The 24,307-nt window shown below is 43.3% G+C and overlaps 2 protein-coding genes across 3 annotated transcripts; both read left to right on the plus strand.

Annotated features, from left to right (window-relative positions):
- The first annotated feature begins 593 nt into the window (after positions 1 to 593).
- Positions 594 to 4,636, plus strand: opa3 (outer mitochondrial membrane lipid metabolism regulator OPA3). Its single transcript, XM_083773420.1, has 2 exons — positions 594 to 744; positions 3,002 to 4,636. The coding sequence occupies exons 1-2, from the start codon at positions 603 to 605 to the stop codon at positions 3,355 to 3,357; spliced, it is 498 nt and encodes a 165-aa protein (XP_083629546.1). The 5' UTR covers positions 594 to 602; the 3' UTR covers positions 3,358 to 4,636.
- Positions 4,637 to 5,726: 1,090 nt separating this feature from the next.
- On the plus strand, positions 5,727 to 24,045 carry hnrnpul1 (heterogeneous nuclear ribonucleoprotein U-like 1). 2 transcript variants are annotated; one of them, XM_083773536.1, is made up of 16 exons: positions 5,727 to 5,766; positions 6,309 to 6,668; positions 7,692 to 8,194; positions 9,676 to 9,875; positions 10,503 to 10,576; positions 10,828 to 10,967; positions 11,255 to 11,354; positions 11,714 to 11,826; positions 12,548 to 12,814; positions 13,852 to 13,974; positions 15,026 to 15,154; positions 16,539 to 16,707; positions 17,577 to 17,894; positions 18,803 to 19,071; positions 20,705 to 20,914; positions 23,397 to 24,045. In XM_083773536.1, exons 2-16 carry the CDS (start codon positions 6,332 to 6,334, stop codon positions 23,514 to 23,516), a joined length of 3,072 nt encoding a protein of 1,023 aa, XP_083629662.1. In that variant the 5' UTR covers positions 5,727 to 5,766; positions 6,309 to 6,331; the 3' UTR covers positions 23,517 to 24,045. The 2 variants fall into 2 exon arrangements, with proteins under 2 accessions (XP_083629662.1, XP_083629661.1); XM_083773535.1 differs by having other exon boundaries at positions 7,692 to 8,189; positions 9,662 to 9,875; positions 23,397 to 24,044.
- The last annotated feature ends 262 nt before the right edge of the window (positions 24,046 to 24,307 follow it).

The following is a 24,307-nucleotide window of genomic DNA, read 5'->3' on the forward strand; positions in this document are numbered from 1 at the left end:
TAATCATGGGATAATAGGATGATCTCTTTCATTTTCATGACATATATTTATTCACTCGGATAGACAGATTTAAGATGCATATGTTTTCTTATACATTATTAAGATGTATGTAGGCTACCGTAGGCCTACATTTTTACTATAATATATTAATTATACTATATATATATATATATATATATATATATATATATATATATATATATATATATATATATTTAATATTATTATTATATTTATATGTATGATCAGTATTATTTTTGATGAAACAATGATATTTCCTTCTAGAAATAGTAAACTAACACTGTATGTGCAGGTTGATTTGATTGATTGATATAACATTGAATTGAAAGTATAACAGATTGGAGAATTACAGCACATTTCAAGCACAACTCAATACAACACTGTTATAAAGCATACTTGTTTACAATAGGGTCCACCATGTTCAATTCATCACAACCAATTGAATTGTGATTTTGACGGACGTTTACGTGGTGAAGCCGGGGCGTGGACTAGTTGATGCGTAACCTCGCGTCACCCTGGCGTCACCCAGGCTTTGATCCCGCCTCCCCTGCCCTCTCATTCGCAAAAGTGTTTCCGCTAAAATGGTGGTCGGTGCCTTCCCCATCGCCAAGCTCCTCTACCTCGGCGTCAGGCAACTGAGCAAGCCGGTGGCCAACCGGATAAAGGCCGGGGCTAGACGGAGCGAGTTCTTCAAGACGTATATCTGCGGGCCTCCCGCGCACGGTAAGAGCTTTAACGGCGTCTCAATGACGGCTAGAGTTCAGCCACTGCCCCGGAGAGGCTGCATGAAGCATGGGATGCAGCGGAGGAGTGAAACGGCCAATCGGCTCCAGGTGGCTCTGACCTTCCGCCAATCGGTTGACTCACGGCGGTGGCTTGTATGGTTGTCTGACCAATGGGGCTCAAGGCGAACTCACGGAGGAGGGACTCGTAGGTCATTGAGGACCTCAATTGAGGTGTTTCATTATTATTATTGCGATATTTTCAGTAAGAATAAGAACATATAGCGATAGATTGATTGAAATATGTATTAACAGTTTGCAGAATTGGGTACATTTCACATGAAAACACAACTCAATACAAAGACTGTTAGTCTGTTACTGTGGACCGTGGACGACACCCTGATAAAGCATTACACTTGTTTACAACAGGGTCCACCATTTTCAATTCATCAGTACATTTAGAGACCAACAAATATACACTTCTAATGTAAAAAACAGGAAATCATGTAAAGGAGGTAAAAAGAAACATAGCCTAAACAGTAAGGGGGAGATCAATATTTAATTCAATACTGTTGTTGGTTTGTCGTTAGCCCTACAAGCAGAACCCAATGGTACTGAAGTTTCTGACATTTTTGAGACCCAGACCATGGAGTCCAATTCCACCTCCACCCTGCCACCGGGTACGCACACATAAATAAGCGTAAATACCTTCGAATACGTCCTTCTGCGCTCTTTGACGGTTTCTTTTCGTTTGAGGGCTTCTGAATGTGTGAACTTTAAGTACCTATAAACCTTTGTTTGACCGATTTGGTCGCTTTGATTCTTCTTTTCCTTCCTTGTTTATTGACACCTCATTGTACCGCCTATCTGGCTAGCTAGTGGCGCTATAGCTATGACAGAGCAGATCAGAGGCAGGGACGTAGGGCACAAGCCAACCGCACATCGGGAGGCGGTACAATAAACGGTAAATAAACAAGAAGAATCAAAGCGACCAAATCGGTCAAACAAAGTACTTAAAAATACTTAATGGCTTCCGCGACACAAGATAATTCGCAGCGGTATGTATAGGTACTTATAGTTGACACCTTCAGAATAACTCAAACGAATAGAAGACGTCAAACGGCGCAGACACGATGTTACCGAGGATATTTATGTCCACGTTCCAACATTCCCATACGAAAACAAAGTAACGCACAGGGACCCTACGGGTCAGCCCGGTTCGGTTCGGATTGGGCTGACCCAGGGGGTTCCGAGAGGGGCTAGTTTGTCGTCTAGGCGAGTAAAGAGAATACATCTAAACTTAACAAATAAGACTTGACAGGTATTAAAGCATCAATTTTAAATAAAGTTACTGTGGGGAAGTCTGTCTCAGTAGTGGGGGGGGGGGGGGGGGGGGGATTTCAGACACACAGAGACATGGCACATTTACAGATATAGATGAATACCTCTTCTCCTCTCTGAGTTATTTGTGGCGTGTCCCAAGAGGTATACCTGTAGTAGTAGCTAGTTGACAAAGTCATACGAAAGCAAAAGTCAGACTCCTGTATCTGCACCTCTTGTATTGGTATTTGTATGGTGTATGAGATTTAGATTTTACAGTTATAAATGTAATCAAATTTATGTCAATGTGAATAATCTATAGTCAATCCACAGAGTAAATTAGTCTCAGCTTGTTGTGAAGAATTTTAAATCATGCTCTATAAAACAAAAAACATATTTTAGTACTACAGGCAGCCATTTGACAGTCAAAAAATTTTGTATTCATTAGAAGTCTACTCTAAACGGGGAGAAAGGCACAAGGGGAAGTCATCATCATCATCACCTTTATTTATGCCCTCATTTTCAATGTAGCCGAGGTTTACAATACACAGAATACAGTAAAAAAACAATACATCAAACAACATTATAAATCAGGATAAATTACAAAGGAACTTCATTATACAGAACCAGTCAAATGGAAAAAAATTGAATTGAAGCAGGGGCAATCACGGTGATCAAAATGTTCTGGAGCATTCCTTTGAACTGACCGAAGGATGGCAGGGTACTGCCCTTCTTTAACCCATTTTGGTGTTTCAAACATGTTATAATTTAGCTATTGAAAAATAGCAGATCTACAAGCTCATAGCGCGCCACTCGGTGGCGCGCTATGAGCTTGTAGGTCACTAGGTCTGCTATTTTTGAAAAATCGAAGAACCATACTGACATAGAAACTGGTGTCATAATAATAATAATGCCCTTCTTTTGTCCTCCTTCCACAGTATACCACTGGGTCGAAATGAGAAGCAAGATGCGCATCATGGGGTTCCGCGGCGCCGCCATCAAGCCCCTGAACGAGGACGCGGCGGCCGAGCTCGGGGCGGAGCTGCTCGGAGAGGCCATCATCTTCCTCGTCGGGGGCGCCTGCATGGTGCTGGAGTACAGCCGCCAGGCGGCCAACTCGCGCAACAAGGAGGACGAGCTAAACGAGACCATCAACGGTCTACAGACTCAGATAGGGGAGCTGGCACTGACCACAGAGACACTGGACGCGCGGCTCCGGGAAGTCAACAGGCTACTGCTGTCCTTCCCCCCGGCGCCACCCCGGAAAGATACAAGTGACGGCTCTTCTTCTTAGCCAAGTGGTGATGGGGGAAATTTAATTGTCACTAATGTGTTGTAAATGAAGATGTGTGCGCCAATGTGGCACTGCCATAACAGCCCTGCCCCACACACACACACACACACTTTAACACCGCACCTAAGGCTCGGGTGCAAGAAGTTGACCTATGCATACAAGTATGTCGTGGTTTTGGGGTATTTTGCTCATGTTTTGAGCAACCAATTGAAAGGGGGATTGCTATGATATTCATAGTGTGATAATTTGGTTTATCTTGTCCTTCCATTGCGAGTTCAACTGTGTAATATATATAAACTAGATGATGGTGAACATGACATATCTAGATCTGTTAACGACAGCATCTTTGCCTTTTTGTATTGTCGATGATCCCACAGTGACATGAAGTACTCTTGGAAGTGAATTGTTTTTCCCCAAGTTCTCCGAGTAATGAGCATGCATCACATATTGCGCCATGTTGTGGTTCTCAAACATGGTATAGGATCAGACTAGAGTTGTTCCGATACCGATACTGGTATCGGGTACTCGGGGCCGATACCACCCTCAAGTACTCATACTCGGGCCAGATACTCTGACCCGAGTACCAAAACATCCAATTGACACTATGCTGAACGAATGCAACGGGAGTAAGGCCTCACTCACACCTTTCGGCTTTCGATCTAGCATACAACATTGATGCATGCTAGATGTAAGCAAGATGTAAGTGTCATGGCCACCCCGATGCATTTCCAATGTAAGTCACATGGTTTGATACAACATTTTGGACTACAAGCTGTTGTATGGCTTTCGGCTGTGTTTCGACTGCCCCCCCCCTCCCCCTCATACAACACAAATGTTGTGTCAAACCATGTGACTCCCATTGGAAATGCATTGGGGCAAGATGTATCACACCCTTGGTATACAACAAGCAAGTCTGTTGTAAAGGTGTGAGTGAAGCCCAAGTCTGACCCAACACTGCATACATTATAATATCGGGTAGCTAAACACTTTCACCTGCCAATCCAGGTTTTAATAAGTCTGACATAGATGGAATGCATTGGGTAGAATGGTCCAGTACCAGAGTTGAGAATAACATGCAGAAAACCGATTGTCATAAGTTATATCTGCCTTGTCGGTAGTTTTCTTTGGTACTAATAATCAATCCCATTCAATCATCAGTTGAACATATTTACACTTTGAATCTCTTTGTTGGCTAATTATGAGAATGTGATTATGTGGCTTTGGCATGTTGTAAATGGTTGATGTAAATTAGTTGAAAATAAATGTTGCTTTGATCCTGCATTTTCATATCATTCTCACATTGATTTACAAAACACACTAAACCACTTCAGCCTTATATATATATATATATATTTATATATATATATTTGAAAATAGCTGATCTACAAGCTCACAATATGATGTGATGCGACACATTGGGACATTCTGCAAAATGAGTACGGTACTTAAGTATATATTGATGCTGATACTTTTGTACATTTTGAATATGGGACTTAGATATCTATAATATAGATATCTAAGTCCCATATTGACTGCTTATTATGTTATATAGATTCTATATAACATATGTTCGATAAGGTTCATACCTAAATAAATACTAGAGAGGCAGGAGTCTAGATGCAATACGCTGAAAGATATGGGACCAGAGCTAGACTCTGGTCCATAGCTCTAACCCATTTTGGGTGGGAAGTGGAAATAGACCTACAAGCTCATAGCATGGCACCGGGTGCCGTGCTACAAGCTTGTAGGTCTGCTATTTTTTTTAATCCTGAAAATGTAATGCAAATATTTGAATATAATTATATTCTTTCAGAGCCAATGTTTTTTAACTCAAATGTTTGCTTCTGGGGGGGGGGGGGGGGTCCCTGGAACAACATATTTTCAGATGGGGGTCGGCAGCCAATTTAATTAAATGTATGGGCCTCCTTGACATGAAATAATTTGAGAACCACTGACATAGAAATAGTTTTTCAGAAAACTCAGGATTTTAGAAGACATTTTGTAGAATCTGGTCTCAGGTCTAAATGGCTCTATAAATGCCTTATTATGCAAAGGCATTAGTCGAGCCCTGGACCACCCGAGAGAGATATGGGAGTTCAAGAGATTAACTCATTCCACTAACAATAGAACATGTCGCTTTATTCTTTGAGAGAACGAGGTTTAGACAAAATTAAACGTTGTCAGGCTCAGGGATATCAGAAAATGCCATTATTATACAAGAACATCGAGAAGACAAAACAACAACCCATTATCGACAGCAGATGGCGGTATAATGGCCCTCTTTGTAAAGAGAAACAAAGCGGAATCAGTGGACAGGAACACACTCCTGCCACCAGGGGGCTGCCGATACAATCCTTGATACGATTCACTCGTGACCTCAGTAGACCCGCGCAACTCGTGTGTGAGGAGGTACGAGGCCTTGTATTCTCTTATTATTTTTTATTTAGCACGATTCCGCTTCGTTTAGCCCGGCGGCGTGCACACTGGCCATCAAACATAGATAAGGCTCAACACTAGCATCGCTTTGCACGATTCAAATGAACGCAACGCGGGACGCATAACAGAAGAATCCGCGCGCTCTGCATATTCGGTGTCGTTAGCATCATTAGCGGATTAGCTAACTCGTCGACGGAACATTGCGTGCAGCCAAACCCCAGGTTTGATTTGAATCGATTCCGATGGTTGCATTTTGCTGCGTTTTCGGCCGCGTACACTGTTATTAAGGTTGAATGTGTTTTTGTGCACGGTCCCAGGGTGGATCAGATATGTGCTAACGGTGCAGTAATCTGTTCTACCTACTACCGCATACCCGGTGTTGTTAGCCTTGTTTTAAGCTAGCCCGCGTAAGCTAAGCGGAATCAACAAACCGAATGACACCATCGGCGGGGTTGTAACTTGTAAGTGTTGTGTTTTCAACGCGCGTTTCATTTTGTGTGTGTGTTTTTTTGAAGGGTAAAACGGACATCCAGACACCATGAGTGTAGACGTGAAGAAACTCAAAGTGAACGAGCTCAAAGAGGAGCTCCAGCGCCGAGGCCTGGAGATCAAAGGCCTGAAGGCGGACCTGGTGGAGCGGCTGAAAGTCGCCCTGGAGTCCGAGGCCGCGTCCGGACCTCCGGAGGACCAGGAGGACGACGATCGCTTCTCCGCAGGAGGAGGAGGAGACGACGACGAAGAGGAGGAGGAGGAGGAAGAAGAAGAGGAGGAGGAGGAGGATGATGAGGCGTCTCGAGACGCTCCGCCAGTCATACAGGAGATCGACGATGATGACGAAGAGCTCTCCCGGGACGTCCCGAGTGAGGATCTCGGAGGCAAGTGGTTTTTCCCCCTACTCTTTTTAACTCGTACGAAAATGATGCTCATTGTTTTTACCCCACATCCCTGAAAGTGATTTGTGTGCAACAATGGAACATTGTAGGCTACATTTGCAAAATGTAGACTATACTTACCCAAAAAGTCTTATGCCACACCAACCCTCTAACTATGGTGCAATAGGTCTAATGTATTGCATATTAGCATACATAATATCTGCTGTTGGCGTACCCTGCTGTTAATTCCTCTAGTCTTTTTTCACTGATTGCTCCATATCGTTTTTTTTGTGCAAAGGTATTTCTCATGCACTTTCTTGGCTCTGCCCTATATATATATTTTTTTAACTTGAGAAAAATATCCACACATTGAACATTTGCATCTTCAATGTGAAAGATTTGCACGAATGAAAAGAAAATCACACGCGTGAAGTCATCTATTGCTTTATTGTTAATGTGAATTGAATGTGTAGGACTGCAATAACCAATTTGCTCGTCATACAAATTCCCATTCGTTGTCAATGGGAATTTGATCTTTGTGTAGGACAAAAATACGTATTTGCTCAGACACATGACGTCAATTCTTCATTCATTGTCAATGGCAGGACAAAAAACTACATTATAGCTGCCCCTCAAACAACACACGCATACAATAATAGACCAAGAAGTCCCTTTGGGTGTGGTCCCTTAACCCATTTTGACCTGAGATCAGATTCTAAAAGTTTTCTGAAAAAGCTATGTTTCTATGTCAGTCGTTCTTCGATTTTTCAAAAATAGTAGGCCTACAAGCTGAGCTTGTAGATCTGCTGTTTTTCAATAGCTAAAGCATAACATGATGCTAACACCAAAAGGGGTTCCCGCCATTGACATTCCGGGTCAATCACTTTTGGCGTCCTCACTTTCCTGTCAATCTTTATCCTCACCTTTTAAGACCTCACACGCAAAGCTGGGCATAGGAGTGGCTTGCGTCCCTCAAAAAAAGGTATTAAAAATCTTAAGTGTTAAACGTCGACTTTTCGACTGCAGATGAAGCCGACGAGGACATCGAGAGACACGTGATCCTAGACCAGGAGGAGGACGAGGACAAGGACTCGGGCGGAGACTTTGAGGCCGAGCAGGCGGAGGACGAGAGCGAGCCCCCTCCTCCGCAGACGCACCGCGGCAGCGTGCCCGTTGACTTCACGGCGGACGCCGACGCCAGCCGGGACGACATGAAGCCCGACGAGGAGGACAGCCGGGACGACCTGTTGCCCGGTGACGACAGCATGGACGCTGTCATCCCCGTCGGTGACGACAGCAGGGACGTCACCACGCCCGGTGACGACAGCAGGGACGTCACCACGCCCGGTGACGACAGCAGGGACGTCACCACGCCCGGTGACGACAGCAGGGACGTTACGACACCTGGTGACGACAGCAGGGACGTCACAACGCCCGGCGACGACGACAGTGGGGATGACGTAATGCATGTCGACAAGTCCAAACCCGGGGAAGAACTGGAGGGCAAGCCTGAGATTAAACAAGGTAACGTTGAACGTTCTTTTGAGGGGCTCCCATGTCCAGTTTTGAGTGTCTGTGTAAACGCAAACCTTGAAGACAAAAGCGTGTAAACGCAAACATTGAAGACAAAAATGTGTAAACGCAAACTAGACCAGGTGTAAAACTACTACCGTCTAGAATAGAAAACGACCAGCTGTCTACATCCCACACGGTCCTGACAGTACATTGCTGGTTTATCGGTGTATGAATCTTAATCAACCATTTTTCTTGCCTCCACACGCTCCTCTTATTACTACGATAAAACAATGTCTCATACTGTTACTGTCACCTTTCCACGCCGTGCCTTGTGGCACATGAGGCCTTCACAGAGTGCTCGTATCATAACAACATCGCATGAATAGTACGATTCTTTTTCATGAGACACCCAGCTTGCCCTCCGTGCTGCTCCTCACACCCCAATGTCTAGAGAGCATCTGTTTTGGCCACATAGCCTCGAATCCTCGATAGAGCGCTGTCCTGTGGAAACGGCATCTGAACCTAATGACTGAGCTCGTCAGATCATCAATGACGACTCGGATTAAGTCTCGTCTTGATCACAAAGTGGTCTTGTGGTCAGCGACGATGTGATTTTTCCCACCCCAGTGAGACTGAGCTTGTCAATAGGCCGAGTCAATAGTCGTGTCAAAAAGTGACACAGACCATACAAATGGCACATAATGGTGGTCGCATCAAGTTCCTAAATGTTCTGTGACATACTAGCGGTCATGTCCAAGCAGGTTGTACTTCACCCCTAAGGAAGCAGGAGATGCGTATAGGCCCAGGTTCCCAAGGCTACTTGCCTGTTTTGATCGACCCAGAATAAAAATGAGTACCGGTAATCGTGTGTTGGAACTTTCACCGATCGTCTGAACATCACAAGCGCTGACTGTGACCACAAATGCTAAGTATGTTTATTAAGATGGCATGTTATTTAGACACATGCTAGGTTTGAAGTTTGCATAGTATCCTAGTTACTTAGTAGCATTTGATTGGTTTCTTTGCACTCTTAATATTTACATGACCCAATGAATTACCCGCTCGTATGTTGAGTGGTCTTCATGTCATTATCCCAATCTTGCACTTAATCTAACTAATCTATGCTTTAGCTATTGAAAAATAGCAGATCTACAAGCTCATAGCGCTCCACCGAGTGTCGCGCTACGAGCTTGTAGGTCTGCTATTTTAAAAAAATCGAAGAACGACTGACACAGAAACATAGCTCTTTCAGAAAACTGTCAGGACGTTGAAGACATTTTTTAGAATCTGATCTCAGGTCAAAATGGGTTAATTTACTCTGGATATGGACGTTATCTGTGGCTGCTAGACGTGTAAATGACACATCGGGAAGTTGACATTTAGTGCCGACACCAAAGGTCTTATGGTTAACACTTGTCGACCGGTCCACTGAGTTCTCTATATTGTAATTAATATTTTTAAATTGCTGTCGTTTCAAACAGAGATCAAAAAGGAGAAGGAGGAGGAGGAGGAGGGATCCACTGCCCAGGCAGAGCAGAAGCCTCCAGCGGCCGGTGAGTCGGAGCAACAAGAGGCAGCCGTCCTGCCGACCGACGGCGAAGTCAAGACGGAAGCCGATAAACCCCAGAGCCGTAAGAGGCCCTACGACGAGGCCAACCGGGGCTATGGGTTCTATGAGCACCGCGAGGAGAAGAGGTATAGCTTTCACACCCCCGTTTGCTCTGTGTGTGTGGTGTGCAGTGTTGTTGTTGTTTTTTTGGCAGCAAGTTTTAGTCATATAAGTCTGTTGAATGGTTTTCACTTAGTTTTTTTGTCACATTTTAGTCACCTGGAATGTTTTAGTGTCGGTCTAGTTTTAGTCGACGAAATGTCATATGGTTTTAGTCGACTAAATCTGCAGGTGATTTAGTCGACTAAAATGTGTTTTGGCGGGCCTTGATGCCGTCATAATGGCTGATTTTACACTTGCTGATCTACAATAGCCGATCTACAAGCTCACAAGTTGAGCTTGTAGACCTGCTATTTTCAGCATGCAACCAAGTGTAAAATGACGTATACTGGATTACTCTTGTCCACTAGTCCCTTCCTAACATTTAGCTCGAGTTTTTTATCTGACGAAATTGTCAACATATTATAGTCTTAGTTTTAGTCATCATGGCTTAGTTTTCAATTAGTTTCCATGACAGTTTTCGTCAGTGAAAAAAGGTAGTCGACGAACATTTTTCGTCTTGCTCTTAGTCGACGAAAACAACACTGATGGTGTGGTTTGATAAAATGACGCAAAGTTGTGTTCAGTCTAATTAATTTAGTGTTTTTTTCCAGGTCCCGTACGCCACAGCCTCCCGCCGAAGACGAGGAAGAGATCATCGATAACACTCTGGTGACGATCGATACCTGTAAGCACAACCATTTGATCCCTAAAGTTAACCCATTCTGACCTGAGATCAGATTCTAAAAAAATTCTTCTACATCCCGACCGTTTTCCGAAAAAGCCATGTTTCCATGTCAGTCCTTCTTCGATTTTTCAAAAATGGCAGACCTACAAGCTCGTAGCGCGCCACTCGGTGGCACGCTATGAGCTTGTAGATCTGCTATTTTTCAATAGCTAAAGCATACCATAATGCTAATGCTATGGTTATCTTTGCAGACAACTGTGACCTGCACTTCAAGGTGTCCAGGGACCGCTACACCGGCTATCCCCTGACCATCGAGGGCTTTGCCTACCTGTGGGCCGGAGCCCGGGCCACCCACGGTGTCGGCAGTGGCCGCGTGTGTTATGAGCTGAAGGTCAGTTGTAAGCTGAAGGTCAGTTGTGAGCTGAAGGTCAGTTGTGTTGGTGGTGGGCCAGATTTTAAACCATTCTGACCTGAGATCAGATTGTCTTCTACATCCTGACAGTTTTCCATTCTGACCTGAGATCAGATTCTAAAAAATGTCTTCTATGTCAGTCGCTCTTCGATTACAAAAAATAATAGCAGACCTACAAGCTCGTGCGCCCTCGGTGGCGCGCTATGAGCTTGTAGATCTGCTATTTTTAAATGGCTAAAAAACCTTTCCCTGTTTTCCTTCCTAAGATCAATGAGGAGATCCCGGTCAAACATCTGCCCAGCAGTGAGGCTGACCCCCACGTTGTTCGAATCGGATGGTCCCTGAACAACTGCAGCATCCAGCTCGGTGAGAAGAGAGTATTAGTCACAGACAGTAATACATATGTACAATTATTTTCATTTCATATGAAAGCAGGGAATCATAGCTTCAAATTGACATATTGGTTGTTCAGTTTGACCCTCCAGTTTTGGAGATATGGCTTATAGAGTGATGTCTTGCAGAAAACAGTTGAGAAAACAGGGCTTGAAAGGTTCACTTCTGTGGTCTCTTAACATTACGCCTAGCTACATGTTTAAGCATGCATTTCATAGTTACATGTCTACTTCAGCTCTGACACCTATTTCAGACATGCTCTAGTATGTGAAGAGTCTGCCTGTGCTATTAACTCATTTTTGGAAAATAAGAAAACTTGTGCTGTGTTTCAGGTGAGGAGCCCTTCTCCTTTGGTTACGGAGGGACAGGAAAGAAGTCGTCTGACTGCAAGTTTTTCGATTACGGAGAGAAGTTTGGTGAAAATGATGTCATTGGTTGTTACATTGTAAGTAGTAGTTGTTATAGTTTATTGTATTTTGTATATACTGTATTTTGTAGTGCAATTTATTTTATTGGATTTTCAGGTTTTCCTTCTTTTTTTTTTGCATTGTGTGCAATTGCAGAAATGCCTGAGACAATGTCAAGTTGAAATGACCACATTTTCAAACAAAGTTAGCGGTTGTAGACATATGAGTGGAGCTCGGTGATTTGTTACCAGGAAGTTTATGGATCAATTGTCTCCCATCAGATGTCTCCAATATGTTGCGTTGTTTTCCCTACACTTTTGAGTAAAATGCAAAACAATACTTGAGTGGCAAAATAATTGCAGCGGTTAAGAGTCCAGAAACATTGAAGGGCATTGCTGCTTTACTGAATGACAGTCTATATCTAGCACTACGATATATATATATAATTATTGAATAATGTTTATGTCCAGCATTAACCCATTTTGTGTGGGAACCCCTTTTGGTGTTAGCATTATGTTATGCTTTAGCTATAAAGCTAGAAAAATAGCAGATCTACAAGCTCATAGCGCGCCACCGAGTGGCGCGCTACGAGCTTGTAGGTCTGCTATTTTTGAAAAATCGAAGAACGACTGACATAGAAACATAGCTTTTTCAGAAAACTCATTTTCAAACAGACATTTTTATAATCTGATCTCAGGTCAAAATGGGTTAACATCCAATGTACCTTTCTTTTTTCTCCATTATCATTACTATGAATAGGACTTTGACAAAGACGACGAGGTGCACATGTCGTACACCAAGAACGGCGTGGAGCTGGGCCCGGCGTTCCAGTGCACCAAGGAGGCGCTGGCGGGCCGCGCCCTCTTCCCGCACGTCCTGGTGAAAAACTGCGCCGTCGAGTTCAACTTCGGCCAGAAGCCGACGCCCTACTTCCCGACGGCGGAGGGTTACACCTTCATCCACGACGTCAGCCTGGAGAACAAGACCCGCGGCACGGAGGGACCCGGCACCAAGGCTGACTGCGAGGTATTTAAATAGGACCGACCGACCGACCGAGGTCATTGTGACCTCGACCACAACGACGGTAGCCTGGAACTCACCTATGCTTTTTATGGCATAGGCAGCTCCGGAGAAACTGTGAGCAGCTGCGCGACATGAGACTAATTACTTAGAGCGACAGAGAGAGAGGAGGAGTGTGCGTGTGTATGTCAATTTTACAAAGGTGCAGACGATCAGAAATCAGCAGAGAGTGAGCAATGTTTGCGCTACTTTTATCTATGCCGAATTGAAGTGGACTCAGACCCAGACTTTTTTTTTCCTCCCTGGAAATAAAAACGTCTGGGTTTCCGAGGCTACAATGACGGAAACCCCTTTGAAGTTGAGTTTTAATTTAGTTTGAACCCATTTAGGCCTGACCTCGCTATGAACTTGTAGATCTATTTTTCAATAGCTAAATTCTAACATAATGTTTAAAACACCAAAAGGGGTTCCCGCCCAAAATGTGTTTTAAGTCACATTTTAGTCGCCTGGAATGTTTTAGTGTTGGTCTAGTTTTAGTTTGACTAAATCTACGGTTGATTTAGTCGAACAAAAATGTATTTTGGCGGGCCTTGATCTACAAGTCTGCGACGCGTTGTGGGCTTGTAGATCGGCTATTTTCAGCATGCGACTAATTGTAAAATAACTTATACTGGAACCTTTCCACTAGTCCCTTCCTAACATTTTAGTCTTAAGCTTTTATTTGTTGACGATATTGTCAGTATATTTAGTCTTCGTTTTAGTCATCATAGCTTAGTTTCCATTTAGTTTTCGTCCGTGGAAAAAAGGTAGTTGACGGACATTTTGTGTCTTGGGTTTTAGTTGACGAAAACAACGCTGGACGTGGGGCTGCAACTTTTGATTATTTTCTTTAAAGATTAGATCAATGATATTATATCCTTTTTTCCCATTAATAGAATGGGACGATTTGTCGAATCGATGTGGTCCCGGCCTCATTTGCTTTACTCGTACAATGTAGATCTGGCAACATTTAACTGAATATGTGATTGGTCATTTGTTTTCAGATTTTGATGATGGTGGGCCTGCCTGCTTGTGGGAAGACGACTTGGGCCATGAAACAGGCTGAGACCTTCCCTGACAAGAAATACAACATCTTGGGCACCAACGCCATCATGGACAAGATGAAGGTAATACTCGACGCCATTTTCATATGCACTAAATGGTGCTTTTCCATTGCATAGAACTGATTGACTAGCATTGTTGTCACATGCAACCCTCCTTTGTAGGAGACTGCTAAACAATGAGCTAATGCTATCTGGAAATTATCCATTTAACCTGTACAGTCCAACAGAAACTATTATAAAAACATTGTAGACTAGAAATAGGCCATGCTGTTGCTCATTATAATGAATGGCATTTTTATAGCGCTTTTCCAAGTGCTCAAAGCGCTATACAATGGTTAATTCATTCCTACATTGGCAGGTGAAGCGGCGAACAGTGCATTGAATTATCAATTCAATGCACATTTACAATGTACTAGTTTAAAAGCTTAACGGCACACTTGGTGTCACGTAAAGCTTACTTGGAACCTTAATGCAGACGGCCATATATTCTTTACAGAGTAAAAGCGGCCATATCTTCCCGGCACCCCCGAACTTCTATTTTGAAAGAAATCCCGGCGCTGATTGTGTTTTTATAGTGGTAGAATTATCGACTAACCCATTCTGGAACCCCTTTTGGTGTTAGCATTATGTTATGCTTTAGCTATTGAAAAATAGCAGATCTACAAGCTCATAGCGCGCCACCGAGTGGCGCGCTACGAGCTTGTAGGTCTGCTATTTTAGAAAAATCGAAAAAACCACTGACATAGCTTTTTCAGAAAACTGTCAGGAAGCAGAAGACATGTTTAGAATCTGATCTCAGGTCAGAATGGGGGGTTAAAGGTATATTCAGTGATTTCACTCAAAAAACCTTAGGTTTCGTTTTTGGCTATGGGACCCAGCCTTTCGTCCAATCAGGATAGAGAGTCAAAAACGAAACCTAAGGTTTTTTGACCCCCAGGGGTTAACTGGGGACAGGGAGGAACTCCTTATATGGCCAGCACGCTCTATAGTAGGGAGGATTATCACAACAAAACAAAAAAATCTAAAATATTTGAATTAAGTGAAATCACTGAATATACCTTTAAGACTGAACGTAAAGTGACTCCAAGCTTGTGCTCGACACCGCCCTCTACAGGTGATGGGCCTCCGTCGCCAGCGGAACTACGCGGGCCGCTGGGACATTCTGATCCAGCAGGCCACCCAGTGTCTCAACAGGCTCATCGAGATCGCCGCCCGAAAGCGCCGTAACTACATCCTGGACCAGGTAACTGCCCCTTTAACAGCGCTCTGCTCTGATAAAAAACAAACAACCAACCATGTGTTGCCCTAGTGCCCTAATGCTCAATGCTCAAACCAACTCTTTCTAATGGTCTATTTTATTTATCTTTCAGGGATTGTATGAGTTTTTGTATTGCTAAGTCTTGACTTCACTTTGCTTGTTATGTATTGTAAAAGAAAACAAAGATGGCTCTCATTTAAGTGACAGAATACTCCACGTTGTCATCCCCTCAGTATATATTTTGTATATATTTTGTACTTTTCCTATCTTGTCATGATCCAGTATTGTTTTGTCTTGTGAACTTTCAACAATGTACAAGTAAACCATGACTATGTAAAGATGTTGAGAAACAAGTAAGCTCTACCTGGTGAGTAAGAAAAACACCTTCTGTTGCTATGGTAATTTTAAGAGAGACAGTCAAATAGCCTTTTTGTTTAAAACTTATCATTGACATTGATATATATATACTTGGAACTGTTCTGTGTTTAAAAAAAATGTGACCCTGAAGGTAAGTGAAAAGACTAACCCATTTTCAGCTTTTCAGAACTTTTTGTGCTCGGCAAAAGAAAATGCCATCAAAAGGTAGGTGGGTCTCTCCCTGGGCGTGTCCAAGGACAACGTGAGTATCAGCAGGTAGGTCTTATTTGTCTGTCTGTCTGTCCTTATGAGGTTCAAGATGCGCTATGAAGATCAGGTGAGTCCAGGTACGTGTGGGGCACCGGTCAGCAGCTTAACGTCTCGAGGAATACGATAGGATAGGATCAGGTCTGACTCTGGATAACGTAGTTATTATCAAGACTATGGCGCTTATTTGAAGTAGTAATGTTTATTGCTAGCCAGAGGACAGTGCAGTGTTAGTCATTGAGCTAAATATCAGAACGGTGCTGAAACTTTGACCTCGTATTTGAACACGGGATGTTTAGGTTGAGTGAAAACGTAATTATGATGTTAAAAATATATATATTATAAAAAACTCATTTGGTTTCGATATGCTTTATCTTATTTTTATTTATTTATTTATGTTTTATGTGCCAATTACACAATTAAACAAGTTTTTTAAGTTCAATGACGGAAAAGAAAGATTGACTGAATGACAGCCTAGCTTAGACGTTGGGGAGGGCTTGGGGTTGCCAAAACGGACGACGGAAGGGCAGCTTGTTTACAAGGTAAGCCTGTGGAGTGATGAGAGGCCATTAGTATAAAACTGAAGTAAATACAAAACCCATAGACATGACAAACCAAAGCCAAACCTCTCTCACTTCATTATTGCAGGGTTCCAGCCTTCTTCCACACGGCGGAAAAAGCCATTACGAGACAAGTAAAACCATAACAAACAAGTCTTCTACTTCTTTCTTGTCACCATTGCTAGACAAATGTATATGGATCTGCCCAGAGACGAAAAATGCGTCCTTTTGAAGGTTTTCAACGCAAGGCTATTGTAATTTGTCCCACGGACGAGGATTTTAAAGAGCGAACATTAAAGCAACAGGGTCAGCAGGGGAAGGATGTGCCCGATCATGCTGTTTTAGAAATGAAAGGTAGGAACGATGTGCTAAAAAAACACAACCAAAAAAAAAAAAGTATATTTATTTTTTTCTTTGTTTTTTTTATGTCTCTTAAAATCAATCTTTGGAATATGTACCTACCTACCCTGCCTTCCCCCCTTTTCCCCCAGTCTCCCTATCATAGTCTCATTTGGCTTTCAGATTATTTCTATTTAAAACGGTCTACCTGAAATTATCCACCTTAGCGCCCTCCTCCTCCTTCCCTCCCTCTTCTACCCACCATACAACTTCTCCCCACAATGCACTGCAAACTGAGACTTGGTCTGTATAACTTTGGGGTTGGCCATGCATTCAGAATTAACATTCCATGACTGGCCAAACCCAGTATGTGATGTTCTAAAACTTCTTAACCTCTTTTTGTTTGTTGTTCTAGTACACATTTTGGTAGTATGTTTTCAGAGGTTGTATTGAAACCTCATCAAGGGGCCCTTGGTTTGCAGTGCTCTCCTCCTCCTCCTCCAGTCTCCTAGTTGTTTTGTCCTTTACACCTGTTCTGAAAGTCTTCTCTACTGTGTTTGCTTTGAACAAATGTTCCCTCCACGTTTTCTTATGGAGGTAACGTTTGTTCCATACCCCCCTGCCAAACACATTGCCACCTGCTTTCATCTACTTTTTTTTTTTTTTTTTTTTACTTTTCTTTTCTCTATTGTGTTATCCGTTGCCTCTACCTGGTATTAATTGTGTTCAATTTTGTCTTCCGGTGGTGTGACCTCCTCTGGTCTTTGCTACCCTCCCCCTCCCCCATCTCTCTCACTCCCCCCCCATCCCTTTCTTCTTGGATGGGCTGTCTTCCTCTCCTGTTCCCCGTGGGGCTCTTGTCCTCCTCGTCCTCGTTACCCAAGCCAACTTCACCCTCCCCAACTCTGGCGACTTCCTGGACGAGGTGACCTTCGCGGAGGTCGAGCGCGAAGAGGCCGAAAAGCTGGTGAAGCTCTACAACGAGGACGGCCGCAAGGCCGGCCCGCCGCCCGACAAACGCTCCTACGACAACAGGTCGGCTGGCGGCTTCCGCGGACGCGGCAGCGACAGCAGTCGAGGCAGCGGAGGCTTCCAGCGCTACGACAGCCGCGAAGGAGCCCGCGGCGGCGGCGGTGGCGGTGGTGGTGGTGGCGGCTACCAGAGCCGAGGCGGAAACGGAGGAGGCGACAGCTACAGAGGAGGTTTGAGACCAGTGTTGTTTTTGGCAACAAATTTCTATTTTAGTTTTAGTCGTAGTCTTAGTCACATTTTAGTCACCTGGAATGTATTAGTGTTAGTCTAGTTTTAGTCGACTAAATCTACAGGTGATTAAGTCGACTAAAATGTATTTTTGCTTGTTGCGTCAAATGACGCAGTGCGACGCGTTGTGAGCTTGTAGATCTGCTATTTTCAGCATGCAACCAAGTGTAAAATGACTTATACTGGATCTGTTGTCCACTAGTCCCTTCCTAAAATTTTAGTCTAGTTTTTATTTGTTGACGAAATTGTCAGTATATTTAGTCTTAGTTTTAGTCACCATAGCATAGTTTTAATTTAGTTTACATTTAGTTTTCTTCAGTGGAAAAGGTAGTCGACGAACATTTTTCGTCTTAGTTTTAGTCGACGAAAACGACACTGTTTGAGACGTGATCATTTCTAATATTCTTTGTCTATATAGTGTAGAAGTCCCATCAAAAGCAGACCATTCACAGCTCATAGTAGGGCTGCAACTATTTCAACATTTTCCACCGTTATGAACCCCTAATGAACAGTCTGCACAGCCAGGAAATGGCTCAATTAAGAGTGAATTGTGAAAGTGTTCTAGTTGGCTACAACAATCAGTAATCTTATACCCACGATATGACCGTTCCAATTTCTTATTCGATATTTCTTTAGTTTTGCAACATCGAAAAGGTGATATTATCCCATTTTGGTGTTAGCATTATGTTATGCTTTAGCTATTATATAATATATATAAATAGCAGAACGACTGACATAGAAACACGGCTTTTTCAGAAACCTGTCAGGATGTAGAAGGACATTTTCAGAATCTGATCTCGGGTCAAAATGGGTTATTGATATAAAAACTGATCACAATCGCTCTCCACAGGCTCAGGATACAATCGCAACTATAACCAGAACCGTTGGAGCGGCGGCAGCAGTGGCGGCGGCGGCGGCGGTAGCGGCGGTGGTGACCGCGGGGGGAGCAGTAGCAGCAGCAGCAGCTACCGCGACGGGGGTTCAAATGGACGAGGCGGAGGAGGAGGAGGAGGAGGAGGAGGAGGAGGTGGAGGAGGAGGATACAGCCGCAACCAGCCAGCCGCTGCAAGCAGCTACAGTCGCCCTGCCTCCTACAGCAAGGGAGGATACAGTCAGCAGGTACTACAATACACACGCACGCACTAAGGCTGTGCCCTAGCCCTGTTTTTAGGACTCCAACTTAAGCAGCAATGACTCTGAGGCAGCTGCCGAGAGTGTAGCTTTGCTCGTTGGCTGTCTCTTGTTCATTAATTTGTTCCACCTGTGTAGGCTACTCTCAGAAGCGCATTGAGTGTGTGTGTCACTCTCTTCTGCTGTCAAGCAGGACTTTCAAATTATTGTAAACACAACATGAACATAGTACTCTTATTATGCATGATATCACATATTTTCGAGTACAATAATAATGATAATAATACAGTATTTAATATATATAAAAAAAAACGAATGGTTCAAGCCCATTAATTAAGATTCGAGTGCCAACCTTAACGAGCGAACATTCGAACCCCGAATGTTCTGAGACAGCCTTAGCACGCACACACCACGGTGCACCTGTTCTGCCCTCCTCGTCGTGTGGGGATGTATAGATCGTTGCAATCTGTCAACTTGTAAATGCTTTTAGAGTTCACTTGCAGAACTGGAATTGGATTGATTGTGGGTGTTCAAATGCAGCAATCGGGTTCTATTTGTTTTTGTAAAAAAAATGTAGGCCCATTTAGGCCTGACGTGGAAATAAAAAGAAGTCTTCTGAAAGAGTGTGTATATATTTATATTCAAAGATTTGTGCCGCATTTTCAAGTTTTTTTTCCCAAAAATAGTAGACCTACAAGCTCATAGCGCGCCACTCGGTGGCGCGCTATGAGCTTGTAGATCTGCTATTTTTCAACAGCTAAAGCATAACGTAACGCTTAAAACACCAAAAGGGGCTCCCGCCCAAAATGGGTTAAGACGGGCATATACTGAACTAAATTAAGTGTTGGGTCAAAGGCAACACTAGATGGCAGTCTTGTACACATTACTACCATCCTGAAAGTCACTGTTAAAGACCTAGATTTTCCACACTTGGACCATATCTATGGATGCCAAAACAATGATGACTTGTAGAGGTTCACATGCATACAAATGAATCTCATCGCTGCGTTGTGATTCGTCCTCCAAACACAGCTGTGGACTGGCCTCATGCGTCCAATCACCTATATACTCCGTTTTGGGACGCAAAATGCAACATATTTAAACCTCTGGATTGGTTAAAAAACACACGGCTTTCCTTTTCAGAGTGAAACGTCAAAATAAAATGCCCGTATTTTCTTTCTCCCATTTCACTAGGTCTTCAAATGTATGTATCTAAATTGCAGTAACCTCTCCAATAAAGCGTTAAGAGTCTTATCGTAAGAACTGGAATTGGTTCACGAGTCCTGCGATCCAATAATGACCGTTTCATTCCCAAATAGCTGCATTTTCATGGCAGACAGAAGGTCTATGCTCTTATCAAATTCCAGCACTGTGCAAAAAAAACCCCAACTAAAACACCTGACCTGAGATCAGATTAAAAAAATGTCTTCTACATCCTGACAGTTTTCTCAAAAAGCTATGTTTCTATGTCAGTCGTTCTTCGATTGTTCAAAAATTGCAGACCTACAAGCTCGTAGCGCGCCACTCGGTGGCGTGCTATGAGCTTGTAGATTTGCTATTTTTCAATAGCTAAAGTATAACTGCTATAATGCTAACACCTTCCCGTGTGTTCTTCTTCCAGACTTACAGCCAGCCAGGATACAACCAGGGCTACAACCAGGGCAGCTACAGCCAAGGCTACTACGGCAACTACAGCCAGTATCCGGGCTACAGTCAGACGGGCTACAGCCAGACACCCGCCGCCCCCGCGCAGACCTACAGCCAGCAGCCGGCTGCGCCCGCGCAGACGCCAACACAGACCCAGCAGAGCTACAACCAACAATACCAGCAGGTAATGTTATGTTTGTTTGTTAGGTTGTCTTGTAAAATGCAGTGGTCCACATTTTTCAGGTCAAGGTCCTCCCCGAACCATGTACTCTCAACCAGTGTTGTTTTTGGCAGCAAAATGTATTCAATTTTAGTTTAGTCATAGTCTTTGGACTGAAACTTCATTTCGTTTTAGTCACATTTTAGTCACCTGGAATGTCTTGGTGTTAGTCTAGTTTTAGTCGACTAAATGTCATAAGATTTTAGTCGACTAAATCTACAGTTGATTTAGTCGACTAAAATGTATTTTGGCGGGTCTTGATGCTGTCGTAATGAGTGTTTTTTACACTTGCTGAAAATAGCCGATCTACAAGCGTTGCGACGCGTTGTGAGCTTGTAGATCAGCTATTTTCAGCATACAACCAAGTGTAAAATGACTTATACTGGATCTCTTGTCCACTAGTCCCTTCCTAACATTTGAGTCTAGTTTTTATTTGTCGACGAAATTGTCAGTATATTTAGTCTTAGTTTTAGTCATCGTAGCTTAGTTTTAATTTAGTTTCCATTTGTTTTTGTAAGTGAAAACAGGTAGTCGACGAACATTTTTCGTCTTTGTTTTAGTCGACGAAAACAACACTGCTCTCAACTGAAACGACTTTCATTTTCCACCCGATACGTCATTTAAGCTTCGCCACTTAAAACGTATTTGTACGTCAAATAGCGAAAATAGCCAATCTACAAGCTCACAACGCCCACTTTGCCTTGCGTTGTGTGGTTGAGCTTGTCGATAGGCTATTTTGTACTTTGTTTAGCTACTTCACCTACCTGCTGTTGACAACGCGAGAGGCGTCCCAAGTCATTGAAAAGGATTGGGGAAAATGAATCAACGGGGGAGAAATAGAATCCATTACTTAACACATTTAGTACAGGAAGTGCCTTCAAAATAAAGGCTATAGAGTGCCAGAGTTGTCTAATCGCTTTTACTTTGATAGCCATGAAACAGGAAACACTTGCCTAAAAAAGTTGACTTTACAAAGGGATCATCTTTTTTTTACGCTCCAAAAAACGTTCATATTTTGCGGGAGAGACGGATGAGGAGCAGAAATGAAGCGCCAGCATATCGATCCATTCATCACCGCGGAGAGCGCCTTGGATTAGGAGATACGAGTCATTCTTTCCGCCGCGCTAACATGGGAGTCAATGACAAGCTAATAGTTGCACTGAGCGTTAGCATACGGCAAGCGAAAAGCGAAATGCCAAAAAAATAAAAAGGAAAAATTCGGAATATTATTATCTCGTCCCACGTCGCTGGGACGTCGCTAGGACGTCCTCACACGTCAATAGTACTAATATTTCGGGGTCCTTATGACGTTCTCAGATGTCCTATGTACAGAATCTGTTAATGGTGCAATCTAGAACTTATTTAAATGGATAAAACAAAAAAAAACTATTATCCAACCTGCATGGTAGATTATGTTAATATAATATGTTAAATGGTGCATTCATATAGCGCTTTTTATCCAAGGCGCTTTACAGAGACATGTGCATTACATTCACGCACACATTCATACACCGATGGCGGCGGAAACCATGCAAGGCACCAACCAGCACATCAGGAGCAATTCGGGGGTTCAGTGTCTTGCTCAAGGACACCTCGACACTAACTCTGGGGGAGCCCACAGGGTTCGAACTGGCAACCTTGCGGCTGCCTTCCGTCCACTCTAACCCATAGCCACCGCCGCCCCAGTAACTGTCTGGTTCATATTAAGTGTTTGGGAAGTGAGAGCAGTATTGTGTCAAACGTGCACATGTAACAGTGGTCTCTGCACAACTGTAGCCCTGCAATTATAGCAGTACCTTATTTTCCTGTTCCCGGGTAATCTTCACAGAGGTATCTTGTTGTGTTTCTGTCCCAAATGTACAGAGCCTAAGCAAACTTCTATCTGTGTTGATAGAAGTTTTCATAGGACATGAAACTGGACGATTTTGCAGCTTTCACCCATTCTGAACGAGAACCCCTTTTGGTGTTTTAAGCATTATGTTATACTTTAGCTATGGGGGAAAAATAGCAGATCGGTGCCACACTATGAGCTTGTATTTTCAGATGGGGGGGTCGGCGGCCAATTACATATATATTTGGGGGTCCTTGACATGAAAATGTTTTGAGAACCACTGACGTATAGAAACACGAGGTTTTATCGAGAAAACTGTCAGGATTCAGAGGACATTTTGTAGAATCGTCCTCGGGTCTAAATGGGTTTAACCCATTCTGTGCGGGGAAACCCCTTTTGGTGCATTATGTTATATACTTTAGCTATTGAAAAATAGCAGATCTACAAGCTCATAGCGCGCCACCGAGTGGCACGCTACGAGCTTGTAGGTCTGCTATTTTTGAAAAATCGTGAAGAAAATTGGAGGATTTAGAAGATTTATTTATTTTTTATTTTTGAGGTCAGGCCTAAATTGGTTAATTGCTTCATTGTCTCCCCCCCCCCCCCCCCTTCTAGTATGCTCAGCAGTGGCAGCAATACTACCAGAACCAGAGTCAGTGGAACCAGTATTACAGCCAGTACGGACAGGGCTACTCCGGACAGGGCAGCCAGGGCTCATCTTCAGGCTCCCAGTAAAAAAAACCCTGCTTCCTCCTCCTCCTCCTAGGAGCCTCTCCGCCCAGCGTTGTATCCTGAATTTAACCCTCAAAAGAACAGGATTTTAATCTGTACAGTCACGCCTACCCTTTTTAACCACTTAAACGCTGCGTATTTCCCTTGATCCCCCTTCTCTTAAAAAAATATAAAAAAACGAAAGTGGACGATCTATAAGCTTTGTAGATTGGCTATTTTCGCGGAATATTTGCCTATTTGTGACACAACCCAGAATAAGGGGACGCTAGGGTTCAACTGGTTAAAAGATCTTTGTAGCCCCTCATTCCCTTCCACTCAGTTTAATGTACACATTACAGTAAATTGTACACATTAGGGCTGCACGATACTGGTCGGAAAGTACACGTGAAACATGTACTTGCGATGATCATGTTTTGTGGGTTGCGGTAGGAATTGTGGTCTATTAAAAATAAACGAATAACTCGAGGGGGGGGGCATATACGCCTTATTCACATTTAATTAGCTTAGGTTTGAATACATTAGCGACGCTTTCAAAAAAATATAATCTAATCCGCTTGGGGGGGGGGGGGGGGGGGGGATTGCTTTGGCAAACGTTAGGATTTAGTTTTAATTTCTTTTTGCGACTGATCGTGCAGCCCTAGTACACATCGACTGTTGATTGCTCTCTTGTTGTTTATTTTTATTTTTCTCAACTGATGTCTTACTCTAAAGCCATGGCTGTGAGTTGGTAGAGTATAGTACAGTAGATGTGTAATGAATGTTATTTCAGCTGTTTGCATTTTGAATGTGGTCGT

Source organism: Protomyctophum parallelum, assembly GCF_964188405.1.
Source record: "Protomyctophum parallelum genome assembly, chromosome: 9".
NCBI lineage: Eukaryota > Metazoa > Chordata > Actinopteri > Myctophiformes > Myctophidae > Protomyctophum > Protomyctophum parallelum.